The sequence below is a fragment of the Hyposmocoma kahamanoa genome, unplaced genomic scaffold (genome assembly GCF_003589595.1).
Source record: "Hyposmocoma kahamanoa isolate Upper Pololo Valley unplaced genomic scaffold, ASM358959v1 84, whole genome shotgun sequence".
NCBI lineage: Eukaryota > Metazoa > Arthropoda > Insecta > Lepidoptera > Cosmopterigidae > Hyposmocoma > Hyposmocoma kahamanoa.
The window spans coordinates 719,857-732,203 of NW_020654229.1; the positions used below are offsets into that span (position 1 = coordinate 719,857).

The 12,347-nt window shown below is 35.5% G+C and overlaps 1 protein-coding gene across 1 annotated transcript; it reads right to left on the reverse strand.

Annotated features, from left to right (window-relative positions):
- Positions 1-3,401: 3,401 nt before the first annotated feature.
- LOC113234513 (keratin-associated protein 16-1-like) lies at positions 3,402-6,284 on the reverse strand. Its single transcript, XM_026469854.1, has 2 exons — positions 6,227-6,284; positions 3,402-3,777 (listed from the first exon to the last, which is right to left on the reverse strand). Exons 1-2 carry the CDS (start codon positions 6,252-6,254, stop codon positions 3,449-3,451), a joined length of 357 nt encoding a protein of 118 aa, XP_026325639.1. The 5' UTR covers positions 6,255-6,284; the 3' UTR covers positions 3,402-3,448.
- Between the last annotated feature and the right edge of the window lie 6,063 nt (positions 6,285-12,347).

The following is a 12,347-nucleotide window of genomic DNA, read 5'->3' on the forward strand; positions in this document are numbered from 1 at the left end:
TCGATAGAATATTTATCGACCGCAATCACTAGCTGTTCGCAAGCGGGAAACGCTTTTCCTCAATGAACTGTCATTTTACTCCGTCTTCAAAAAGGATATACTTACAAATCTGCGCAAAAACGTTTTGAAATTCGAATTTGACGATGGACTGTGGTGCACATAACTTTTTTAACAGACTTCAAAAAAGGAGGAGGTTCTCAATTCGACTGTATGTTCTTTTTTTTTGTATGTATGTTACGCGATAACTCCGGTACTTGTGAACCGATTTTCATGATTCTTTTTTTGTTGGAAAGGCACACAATCACTTCCATAGTGATCCCATTGCATTTTGAAGAAATTCATCCACCGTGAAGGGTGGCTGTTCACGCACGAAGATTCATTTTTATAAATAGCGCCTAACTTTAATTTAGGAGCAATTACTTTAATCGTTGATTTTGCTATTTCTCCAATTCAAGGCGTTTTTCTCTCAATATACTTTGAGTAGTGAGAACCGATTTTTATTATCTCCAGTGTCAAGTCCTGTATAGTGGCGAACTAGGGGATATTTCAATAAAACTTAGCAAATAGACGTTTCCTCGAATTCCGCGTACTTTTGAGGTCGGTTTTTTTAGTACTCTGTACTGAAATTATCTTTCGATGAAAAGAAAAACATAATGACACGTTCAACTACGCGATGTGTCGTACATTTTTATTTATGTAATATAAATCCGTTGGTATATTTTATTTTTATTGTAGTTGACATTAAATTGACAAAGATAACTATATAATATTTTTATTAAATTATTTTGTTACAGTTCAAGTGTTTTTCTTTCATCTACCATTTCCCTCGCTATAGTGAGGTGAAAAGTTGTGTGCTTCGCTCGGCAGCAAAGTTGTTTCGCGTCTCGTGGCTTAAAACCCTCCCTACGCTCAGGAATCAGTGTTTCTAGTCGATTGACATTCAATAGTTAGTTTTGTTTACTTGTATTGATTTAAGTTGTACACGGTTCTAGTTTTAGTTCCATTTAAGGATGACCCTTGTTAACCTTCGGAGACCACAAATTAGGATATTTAGGCATTGATATTATTGAAGTTATAGACAGGCTAGTGGCGTAGTTCAGTTTGGCAGTGCTTCAGGGGACTCCAAATTCAGAGTCCCGCTGGCAACTTCCATGAAAAAAATTAGTAGCAACAGAGCTTCTTGTGAAAGAGTAAAGTGAGCATTGCTGCGTTCTGATTTTTAAAGGGTAAGAGGTGTTGGTATAATTACAGGCACTTTTATCTTTTCAATTATGTATCGGGTGACGGGTGCAGTGGCAGTGTTCCTCAGAACTTTGTGATTCGGTGTGTCGCTTACCATCAGGCGCACAACTTTTTCATCCTATCACTTGGTGATATAAAAAAATAAAATATCCAGTAGGCCTTAATATCTTTTGCTATTGCTATTCTTGATTTAGTCACAAATTTATCTAAGGTGAAATATTTGCAATATACGCTTCTGTAATAAGATTCCGGGTGATATTCAAAATATGCCGTTTAAGAGGTTAAGACAGCCATTGTAGTGACACAGATTACTTAATAATTATTACATAACGGATACATCAATCTCATACAAAATCTAAAATAGCCTACTCAATCTGAGTAATGAAAACAGGTTGTGACGAGGAAAAATGAACCTAAGCATGCGCTCAGAGTTATGTTGAAAATAACGTTGCCCGTCGTGTGCTGTCGTGCGGAGCCGAATGCTCATAAATTAAAGACTTGTATGTGCGCTTGTGCCGACGGCGGTACAGTCAGCGGTAGGCACTTATCGCGTAACCTCGAGCGAATGATGGAGCCTTGGTAGTGACTCACATATTATATATATATATATATATATATATATATATATATCTTCACAATTTCAAACCTCGGTTTAAATGTCGTACATTGAGTTTGAGGCACACCTCTCCGCGTCTTCTTAAAACTTACACAACCACGATACCATTACGCCTTAAATAATATAAAACAACAAGCACATATCTCTTTATGTAACTTTAGGAGAATGTCCCTGAAGGTGACCCGCACACGGCGCGGTAATTCTACAAAGGTCAATTACAGCATCTAAATAACATTAATCTCGTCAAAGCCAAACTCAAAGTGACTTTAACGGAGTTTCGGACAGACAATTCAGTTGACGTTCAGGAGCGTTCCGGAATGTACATAATGTACTAAGTGTTAGTATATAATAGGTATATAACATTAGAGTATTTGCCGTGCGGTTTTTGGTTACGGGAAGGACCACATTTTCCCGTTATTGAACGCCATGTCGTACAAATATCATTTTTACTTGTTTTATTTAAAAAACCAAACAGATTAAGGTTTACAAATGAGTAATAGCGTAACAATCACACAAAAAAAAATTAAAATCGATTTGCGAACCTTCTCATTTTTTTTAAAGTCGGTTAATAACTTGAAATGTATAGACATATGGAGTTCTTTGTGATAGAGTTCGTCCTGGGAAGCTCGCCATACCTGGTTCAGGCGCCAAACAATATTGTGAGCAATAATTTGTTCCGGTTTTGAACACAGGACTTGTCAACTTATGTCTGAGGGTGACTGGAGCAGTGCCTTCGCTATTTATAGTGCTTGAGTTACACTGCAAGTGTTAATGTCCTACGGGATTCTCATGTGGGGTAAAGCGGCAGATATACAAACCATATTTGTGTTGCAAATACGAGCGATTCGTTCTGTGTACCTTTTAGGTTCTCGGATTTCTCCCAGAGAAAAGTTTAAGGAGACTGGTATCATGACTGTGGCATCGCAGTACAGTGTAGTAGTAAATCTTTTGTATGCCCGTAAAAATATACATAATTTCGTTAAGAAAGAAGATATCCATAATATTAACCTTAGATTCTGGGGCATACATTAACATTTCCTAAGTTTAAAGTATTTTAATTGAAAAGTCATATTGCAAAATTGAAAAGTATGTTGTCTCTCCATACATCTTGATCTAAAGATCTAAAGATCAAGATGTATGGAGAGACAACATGAGTGTTTGAGATTCCACACAAATTTGATTGAAAGTATATTTATTCCATAGCATTTAAGTTTATTTGAAAAGAGCAATCCCTAGAGTTTCTTGCTCGTTCTTCTCAGGGAGGTCAGCGTAGTGAACGAGCAGTAGCTTAAAAAATGACGTTTTCGAGGGTAAAAAATTTACACGAAATAAATAATTATTTGACTTTGACCACGGTAAGCGAGCCGCTGACCACCGGGTGCACAACTTGTTCGTCTTAGCACTTGTTAGATATCATAAAAAATAAAACAAATAATATGAAATTCCAAAAAAAAGTTGTTTAATTCCGAAATATCTTCACCAGAACAATGTTTCACTAAATTTGTTTTCCTTTTTTTAAATTTACTCACATGCCAATTCGTAATTTTTGCGCATTATATATTTTTTAAAATAATTATTTACACATTTTTTTTATTTGTAGCACGTGCATGGGTCGGGTTGGGCACAGGGGGCGGTACAGGGGGCCGGTGCGCATGGTGGGGGAGTGCTACATGGGTTACACGGGTTGCAGTTGCTAGGGGTGTAAATGGTGGCTGAGCAGGATGTGGGTGGCTGGCAGTTTTGGCCGTAGTTGACGCACGGTTGCCCGCTGGATGGGCAGCCGGGTTGACCGATGCAGACAGTGGCTCCTTCGTTGGTGCGGTAGCATTTCCACTGCGACCCACATTGCGGCCCGCAAGGTGAGTCATTGAGGGAGCCGCATTGAGGAGTTGGAGCGGCGAAGGCGGTGCTAATCAGCGCTGAGGACATAAGCAGTCATGGAGTACCGAGCAGGTGAAAACACGATGAAATAAATAATAATTCGTTATTAATAATAGTTAGTTAAATAAATAGTAGTGTCATCTGCCGCCGTCCAGTCAACCCGTGACCATGGAGCGTGCAACCGGTCCGAAATATCGGGAAAATAAAAAGAAGTCATACCGTGGTAAGAAACCTGATACTAGTGATAATCATCTAAATAATAGTTATTTGTTATGCGTAGCGAGGGTTCCAAGGCACAAGACTTTTCACCTCACTATAGCGAGGGAAATGATAGATGAAAGAAAAACAGTTGAACTATAACAAATCAGTTTTAATAAACAAAATAAGTTATTGTTGTCAATTTAATGACAACAATAATAGGAGTAAAATATACCAACGGACTTATATTACACAAACAATGCACGACAAATCGCGTAGTTAAACGTATCATTATGTTTTTCTTTTCATCGAAAAAAAGTTACGTGCACCACATTACATCGTCAAGTTCGAGTTTCAAAAACCTTTTCGAACAAACGAAAAAAAGGCTATTACGCGCAGATTTCTAATGAGAACGAAAGCATTTCCGAGCTAGTGAGGTGAAATAAATATTGATAGTTAGTTTATATGGATGCTGCTAAGCAACAACTTGTCAACCAACAATAATAATTTTGTGAAAATGGCACCTCAACATTTTTTCGTTGTTTTTGATAGTTATTTCTAAAATGTACTATACAATAACTGTAACTTTTATTAAAAAGAAACGAACCGACTTCAAACTTTGCATATCAAGCTAACGTATCCTGTTCCGTTGCACTGGAGGCGATTTTTGAACAAAAATGTGTAGTCTGGTGTACCGTTGTCCGTACATTATGATGATATATAAAAAAGCACATTCGAATTGAGAACCTCCGCCTTTTTTTGAAGTCGGTTAAAAAACGTAACTCGGAGATGGTACAAATAGAATAGTACCAATCGATTACATACATATCACATATTGAATACAGTTTTCTTGTAAAATTTCGAGGTAAGTGTTTTTTTTTTCAATTTTTAGGTTCGTGTCTTCACACCATATAGTAATCAGTATATATTTTATCCTCAATTTTTCTATATATATTTTTTCAAAAGTGATTGATAACATTTTACTGTTATGCGGATTCCACCAAAGCCATTTCAAGTTGTACAGACTCTAAATGGTAGTGAAGTATGGGATGAAATTTGGTATGGAGAAAAATTTTAATAGTACTCTAAGCTAGTCGAAATATTCAACGCAAAAGAAATCGTGAGCACCTGCTAGTAATTTATAGACTAGTTATATATATAATATAGTCTATTTTTTTTAAAGACGGATTAAAATGACAGTTCGTTGAGCAAAAGTGTTGCCCGCTTGCAAGCAGCTAGTGATTGCAGTCGATAAATATTCCATCAACTATCGACTGAATGTTGGTCACGATTATGGGATAAATAGCCGAACTTGTTTCATTTGGATCATCCTCGAGTCTTGAATCGTCAATTTTTGTAAGTTCATATGTACGTACACTGTCTTTTATTATATGTATTTGTGTTACATTTTACGATGTTTGTTGTTTTGTTTTCTTGCTACCGACTTTCAAAATTATTTCGTAATAATATACTGCACACATTGACTTACAATTATATGGACGTTGGGTCCGCGCTAAAAAGTGTCCGAACTTATAGGGCGTTAAAATCCTATACAGAGCGTCATTCACGCTTTAGTCTTCGTTTGTTCGACTGACAGCGAAGCAAGCAAAATTGGACAGTATTGCGATGACATTACAATTTAAATCTAACGTTTTAGCTTTTTCATATTCCTTTACATGTCACTACGTTTAAATAGGTTGACTTGGGACATTTTTTTCGTGGTTTTTGTATTAGACCCGTCGTCCATTTATTTGTAAGTCAATGACTGCACACTATTATTTTTTTATTTTGTCAATTCTATACTCCTAAGTAAAATAGGTTACCTTTTGTCGTGCATATTTATAGGTTTTTATGAGGTTTGCGCAGCACCCAGGCAAACCGATGTATGTTTAGGGGTGTCTAGAAATCATGTGATAGAATATTTTGAAGTGTTTGGATATATACATACATTGTAGTTAGAACTATGTTTATGAAAAATAAAAAAGATTTTAAAGATTTTCAATTTAATTCTCTAAAGATAATAAAATCCGGCTATTCTTGTTAAAATGTGTGTGTAAACATTGATCGCTATACCAGTAGAACAATTGCCAAAATAAGAGCAAAGAAGGTAATAACGCAATTAGCAATCATTAGATGGTCGTAATATTCTTTCACAATCTATCGATAAAACTATCGACAACAACTACATGACTATTTAAAATTTTATGAAAACTGGCAACCCTTCAAATGTCATTTTACTCCGTTTTCAAAAAGACAGACTATAGAAAAAAAATATTATTAACTTCTTACCTAACAAAAGGAAGACGTAAGCACCCATGGTGGCCGAATACAACTCATAAAAGCTGAACTCAGCTTATATATAAATTTCTTATCTTATTTATACATGATCCATTGGAGTGTGATGTACATATTATATGTTACAGTTGTACACAGATTAAACCAATAAATTGTGATTTTGCAAATTAACTTGGGACCAAAATAAGAATTATTTCAAAATTGACTCACCGTAACCAAATATTTTTTTTTATAAAAATAAATAAATAAAATAAAAAAAAATGGAAATATTTTATTTCAAATAATTATAATCCATTTATCGAGTTCTCAGGTTTTCGCGATTGTTACACTATGAAATAAAACTGTTTTTCCGGACATAAATCGCGTATAATTGTTTGTTTTTTAAACAAACCAACGTTCCGGGCCCTTTACAGGTCGTATGGCGTCAATAATTACCAAAAATAAAACAGGTGGAATATTTAGGAATATTTAGGTTGACTGGTCAGTTAACCGTGACCATGGAATCAACAACAAAGGAAAAAAAAGGAACCAACAAAAAACGGTGAGACATCGCGTAACATACATAAAAAAAAAAGAACCTCCTCCTTATTTGGAAGTTGATTAAAAATTAAGGTGTACCACAAGGCATTCATTCAAACTAAATAGTACACGCTAGCTTGATAATTTCACCTATTTAATAATAAAAATAATCGCTTCCAATACAAGAGCAGATAGGTGCTGTTCGATACGTCACGCATCGTTCGACGATCTTTGAACTTGAGTCCCTGACGCCGCCGGCCGGCTGTTCATGAAAACATACGAAATTCTTTCCCTTAACTCGGAAGTTAATTCAAATGCAATTTTTCTAAATGAAGTAATTATAAACATCGCATCGATTCAAAATTATTGGGAATTGAATCGTTTAGAACGTATTAACAATTTCAACGAAAACCTCATCTTATTAACTTCGTCAAGTACAGAAATGGAAAATAAAGAAGAGGACAATGCTTTGGACATTAAATAGAAGTATTGATTTTATTTAATTAAGATAATAAATAGGTAAAAAAGACAATAAAAACTTAAATACTAGAAAGTAAAACTAGAATTTTTAAATTATATGAATAAAATACATTTGCCCCATCCTTTCTCCAGCACACCAGCAAGAGGGCTGGCTCCGAAGCTGAGCTGGCAGAAAGAATAAAAAGTAATAAGTACCAGGAGCTCAGGTCCGACTACCTATTTACAGCCTTTGGAGTCGAAACCATTGGCCTGCGGGGTCCCAGTGCCCTTCAGCTGTACAAAATTTTATCGAAAAAATTAGTAGACTGTCTAGGAAACCCAAGAGCCGACAGCTACTTTGCCCAACGCATTAGCATAGCAATATAAAGGGGGAACGCTGCCAGCATCTTGGGCACCTTGCCGCGGGGACCCAAATTTTATTCATATAATTTAAAATCCTAGACAGAACCTATATGACAATATTACTGAAAAGTTTAGTTAGATGTAAAGAAATGGCATTTTTTTTTTTGCAAAAAATTTTAATTTTTGTTATTGTGGCAATTAAATTAAGAAATAAACGATTATCCAATGGTGGTGTTTCATATTTTACTTAATTTTAATAAATTTTTAACTAACCTTATAAAAAAGGAGCAGGTTCTCTATTTTACTGTGTTTTTTCTTTCAGCCTTCCGCTAACTAAAACGAAGTGACAAAATATTTTTTTGATATGTCATAAAAAACCATAACCCAGTTTTCTAATATTGAAATTGTTTAATGGTATTTCAGCTATGCATCGTTAGGGTAAGTTCCGATAAGTCGAACTCTTTAATTAATTTTAACTGTTTTTAACCGACTTCAAAAAAGGAGGAGGTTCTCAATTCGACTGTATGTTCTTTTTTTTGTTTTTTTTTTTTTTTGTATGTATGTTACGCGATAACTCCGGTATTTGTGAACCGATTTTCATGATTCTTTTTTTGTTGGAAAGGAGGTACTTCCACAGTGGTCCCATTTCATTTTGAAGGAAATCATCCACCTCAAAGGGTGGCTGTTCACGCATGAAGATTCATTTTTATAAATAGCGCCTAACTTTAATTTAGGAGCAATTACTTTTACCATTTATTTAGTTGATTTTGCTATTTCATCAATTCAAGGCGTTTTCCCTCGATATATTTTGAGTAGTGTCGTAGTGAGAACCGATTTTATTATCTCCAGTGTCAGGTCCTGTATAGTGGCGAACTAGGGGATATTTCAATGAAACTTAGCAAATAGACGTAATTCCACGTACTTGAGGTCGGTTTTTTTAGTACTCTGTACTGAGATTATTAAAAGAGAGTTTTGTGCTCTATTTTTTACTGTTTAAAACGGTTATTTGACCACTTGTCACTTGCCGCGTTTTAGTTAGTGGACAACAGCTTTGTATGTATGTTACGACAACATTTGTGAACCAATTTTAGAGTACTTCAGCAGAAGTTCCAATTTTTAAGAATATATTCCACGTCTAAGATTAGCAAACTAAGGGATGAATGACTTTTGAGGTCGGTTTTTTAATACTCTGTACTGAGATTATTTATTCCAAATCTTGAAACGATATTTATGAGATCGATTCAAGTGTGTAGGTATATGATTACGATCCAGAAAATCGATTCAAAGAAAATACCGTGCATCCCTAATTGCCAGCGATAACTTGCTGCACTACGACGTGGTCAATCACTATAGGTCTCATGAAGGATCAAGGTCACCCAAAAAGGCTTTGCTAGAAATTTCACTGCAATGTCGAATTAGAAATCAATATGTGTGTAAATATTTTATTTGTATATTTAGTATACAACTCTGCCAAGAGTCAAAGCCAAATTTTTCAAGTGTAACATCTTTTTTTAAGCTACTTTTTAAACTGCTCGTTCACTACGCTGACCTCCCTGAGAAGAACGAGCAAGAAACTCTAGGGATTGTACTTTTCAAATAAACTTAAATGCTATGGAATACACTTTGAATCAAATGTGTGTGGATTCTGGAGCCGTGTCGTCTTTCCATACACCTGTCTCTTTTGAATCACAATTGTGTGGAATTTAGACTCTTGTTATCTTTCCATACATCTTTATCTAACACGTAGACTACAATTTTGTAATATGACTTTTCAATTAAAATACTTTTAATGTAAATTTTAAACTTAGGAAATGATAATCTTAATATATTCTCCGGAATCTTATTGTAAAAACATATACAGTTAGTTCCCCATGAAAGAATCGTTTACCTTAGTTGAACGAAATCGTCGTACCATGAGTTTGGACTTAGTTCTAAGGTTAATATTACGGATATCTTCTTTCTTCATTAAGAATGAAAATATCCATAATATTAAACCTTAGAACGTACACAATATCATTAAATTATGTATCTTTTTTAGTGAAGTTATTTTATACCTCCAGTCGTTCTTGGCGGGGTTGTAAACTTGTAAAAAAAATTAAAATAAAATTAAAAAATATATAACTGATGATCTAAGTATAGGTTCTCAAGTGTTTTGGTTCACCGCCCGCTTAGGGCGTGTTCTCGTTATGTCGTGACGACAGATAGTCGTGTAGTTTAAAGTGTCATCATAGATATGAAATTGTTCACCTATAGTACAAAATGATTAACTGTCGTTCACAGATTGTTGTGACAATGGAAAGAGCTAGAACGACAGTCGTCAGACGATAAATACAAAGACACGATAAAAATGTGACGACAGGTAATTGCAGCTTCAAAGGATTTTGTCGTGCAAACGGCAAGGCAGCTGCTGATAAATTGTCGTCACGATTTTGTGGGAACAGCTAGACTCGACAGTCGTTCAGCGATACAATAAACGTCCACAACACATTCACGACACATAGTCGATATATGGGAACAGGCTAGACGCGACAGTCGTCCAACAATAAATAAAACGTTACAACATAATTGAAAACGCGTATTTTTTTATATTAACACAAAAAACCACAAGGAATAAAATTTTATTACCTCCGTGGCCGAACTGTTACCATGCCGTACTGCCACGCAGAGGTCACAGGTTCGATTCCCGGGCCGAAAGAAATATTTGTATGGCCTACATTTATTTCTCTCGTGAGTTTGGGTGAAATTTGTGGTTGTTTATAGAGTGTCCATTGCACCCGCGACACAGGGTTGCCCTAGTGTCTATGTTGAGTGTGTACGTTATTATTATTATTAATTATATATATGTAGTGTAGTTTATACAGATAATTTAGGTTTTTTTTTCAAATACTCCCTGTAGGGTTAGCACAGCAGGGTGCGACTTGCTCGAGATCTCAGCTAGTATAGCAGTATCTCACTCAAGTCGCGCTTTGTCGTGCTAGCCCTGCTGGACAAAATCAAATCCCCCAATTGCTTCCGAGGCCCCTACCCTAGGACTTTTCAGCGCCCACTTGAGGGCAGTAGGGACCACTTTGGGGAACTAAGATCTAAGTAATGACCAAGATACAAAAAGGGAGCGTAAGGCGTTGTCAGTGATATGTAATATGCTGACTCGCAGGTTCACATGTTAAAATTACTTTATTTAAAGCTTACAGCCAATCAATTTCAAGTCATATTACAAAATTGAAAAGTATATATGTAGGAAATGAAGCTATTTTTCCGTATTTAAATTGCGAATATTTGTTTTTTTCAAACAATCCGTCGTTTCGGTTACGGTCAACCGTGACCATGGGACCTGAAAGTGCTCAAAATCAAAGGGTTCAAATTTCCTAAATATTTGTATGGCCTACATTTATTTCTCTAGTAAGTTTAGTTGTAATTTGTGGTTGTCTATGGGTGTGTCCATGGTACCCACGACACAGGGTTTCCCTATAGCCCCTATGTAGAGTGTGTGCGTTATTATTATTATTAGTACAATAATGTAGACAATATTATACCGGCTTAATTTTGAGTCTAAAATAATTTTTATAGTCATACAGACAACGTTGTACAATGTGTTGATTTGCATTCTCGCCATATCTACAGAGGCCATTCTATATCCGAAACTGAACCCAAATCATTAAAAAAAGAAAAAACAAATATACGCGATTTAAATCCGGAAAAATAGTTGCATTTCCTATGTGTAACAATCGCGAAAACCTAAAAACTCGACGAGTATATATGAGTTTGGTAAAGACGTATGGAATGACAACATGAGTCTAAATTCCGCACAATTATGATTCAAAGTGTATTCCGTAGCATTTAAGTTTATTTGAAAAAAGCAATCCCTAGAGTTTCTTGCTTGTTCTTCTCAGGGAGGTCAGCGTAGTGAACGGGCAGTAGCTTAAAAAAATGACGTTTTCAAGTGTAAAAATGTTACCTATGGAATAAATGATTATTTACTTTGGGTTAATATTGCCTGTGGGTTAAGTATATGAAACGAGCTTACGACGCCGTACGCGTTCAATATAATAACGCTTTCAGGATGATGTTGAGTCTACCAAGAAGGTACAGTGCATCAGGCATGTTCGCCGAGGCGCAAGTAGACGGCTTCCAAGCGATAAATCGTGTTATAAATAGTCACAACAGCATTCTGAAAATGGTTGCCGGCAGGTCCAATTCTCAAGTACTGGATTGGGCAAATCAAATGTTTTATATATCGCACTTTTTGAGGTAATACAATTGTGCATTAACTCAAAAAGTGGACTTTCTCAGAATCGATGAAAAACGAATTAATCATTAAAATTTATTGTACGTTATAATTTATTATAGGCACTTAAAAATTGTTTAGAGCTTATTGCACACCAATGTACGCTAGCGCTCTGTTAAAGAGCTACACTCAGTGCTCTCGGAATGCTCTGTGCGTGCAATACAACTAAAAGGGTTGTAACCCTAATAAGTCGTGACCAGGTTCACGGCAGTAAAACAGAAAACTTCAGGCCCACAAATTTATTTAAAGTCGGTTAAAGAGAAGTAAAGGTAACAAAGACGGCTGTAACAACAAAAAGAATCATGAAAATCGGTTCACAAATACCGAAGTTATCGCGTAACATACATACAAAAAAAGAAGAACATACAGTCGAATTGAGAACCTCCTCCTTTTTTGAAGTCGGTTAAAAAGGTATATATAGAAAATAGGTATATTATTACAAATTATTATTAAACTAACCTAATAAAAAAGAACATATTTAATTTATTA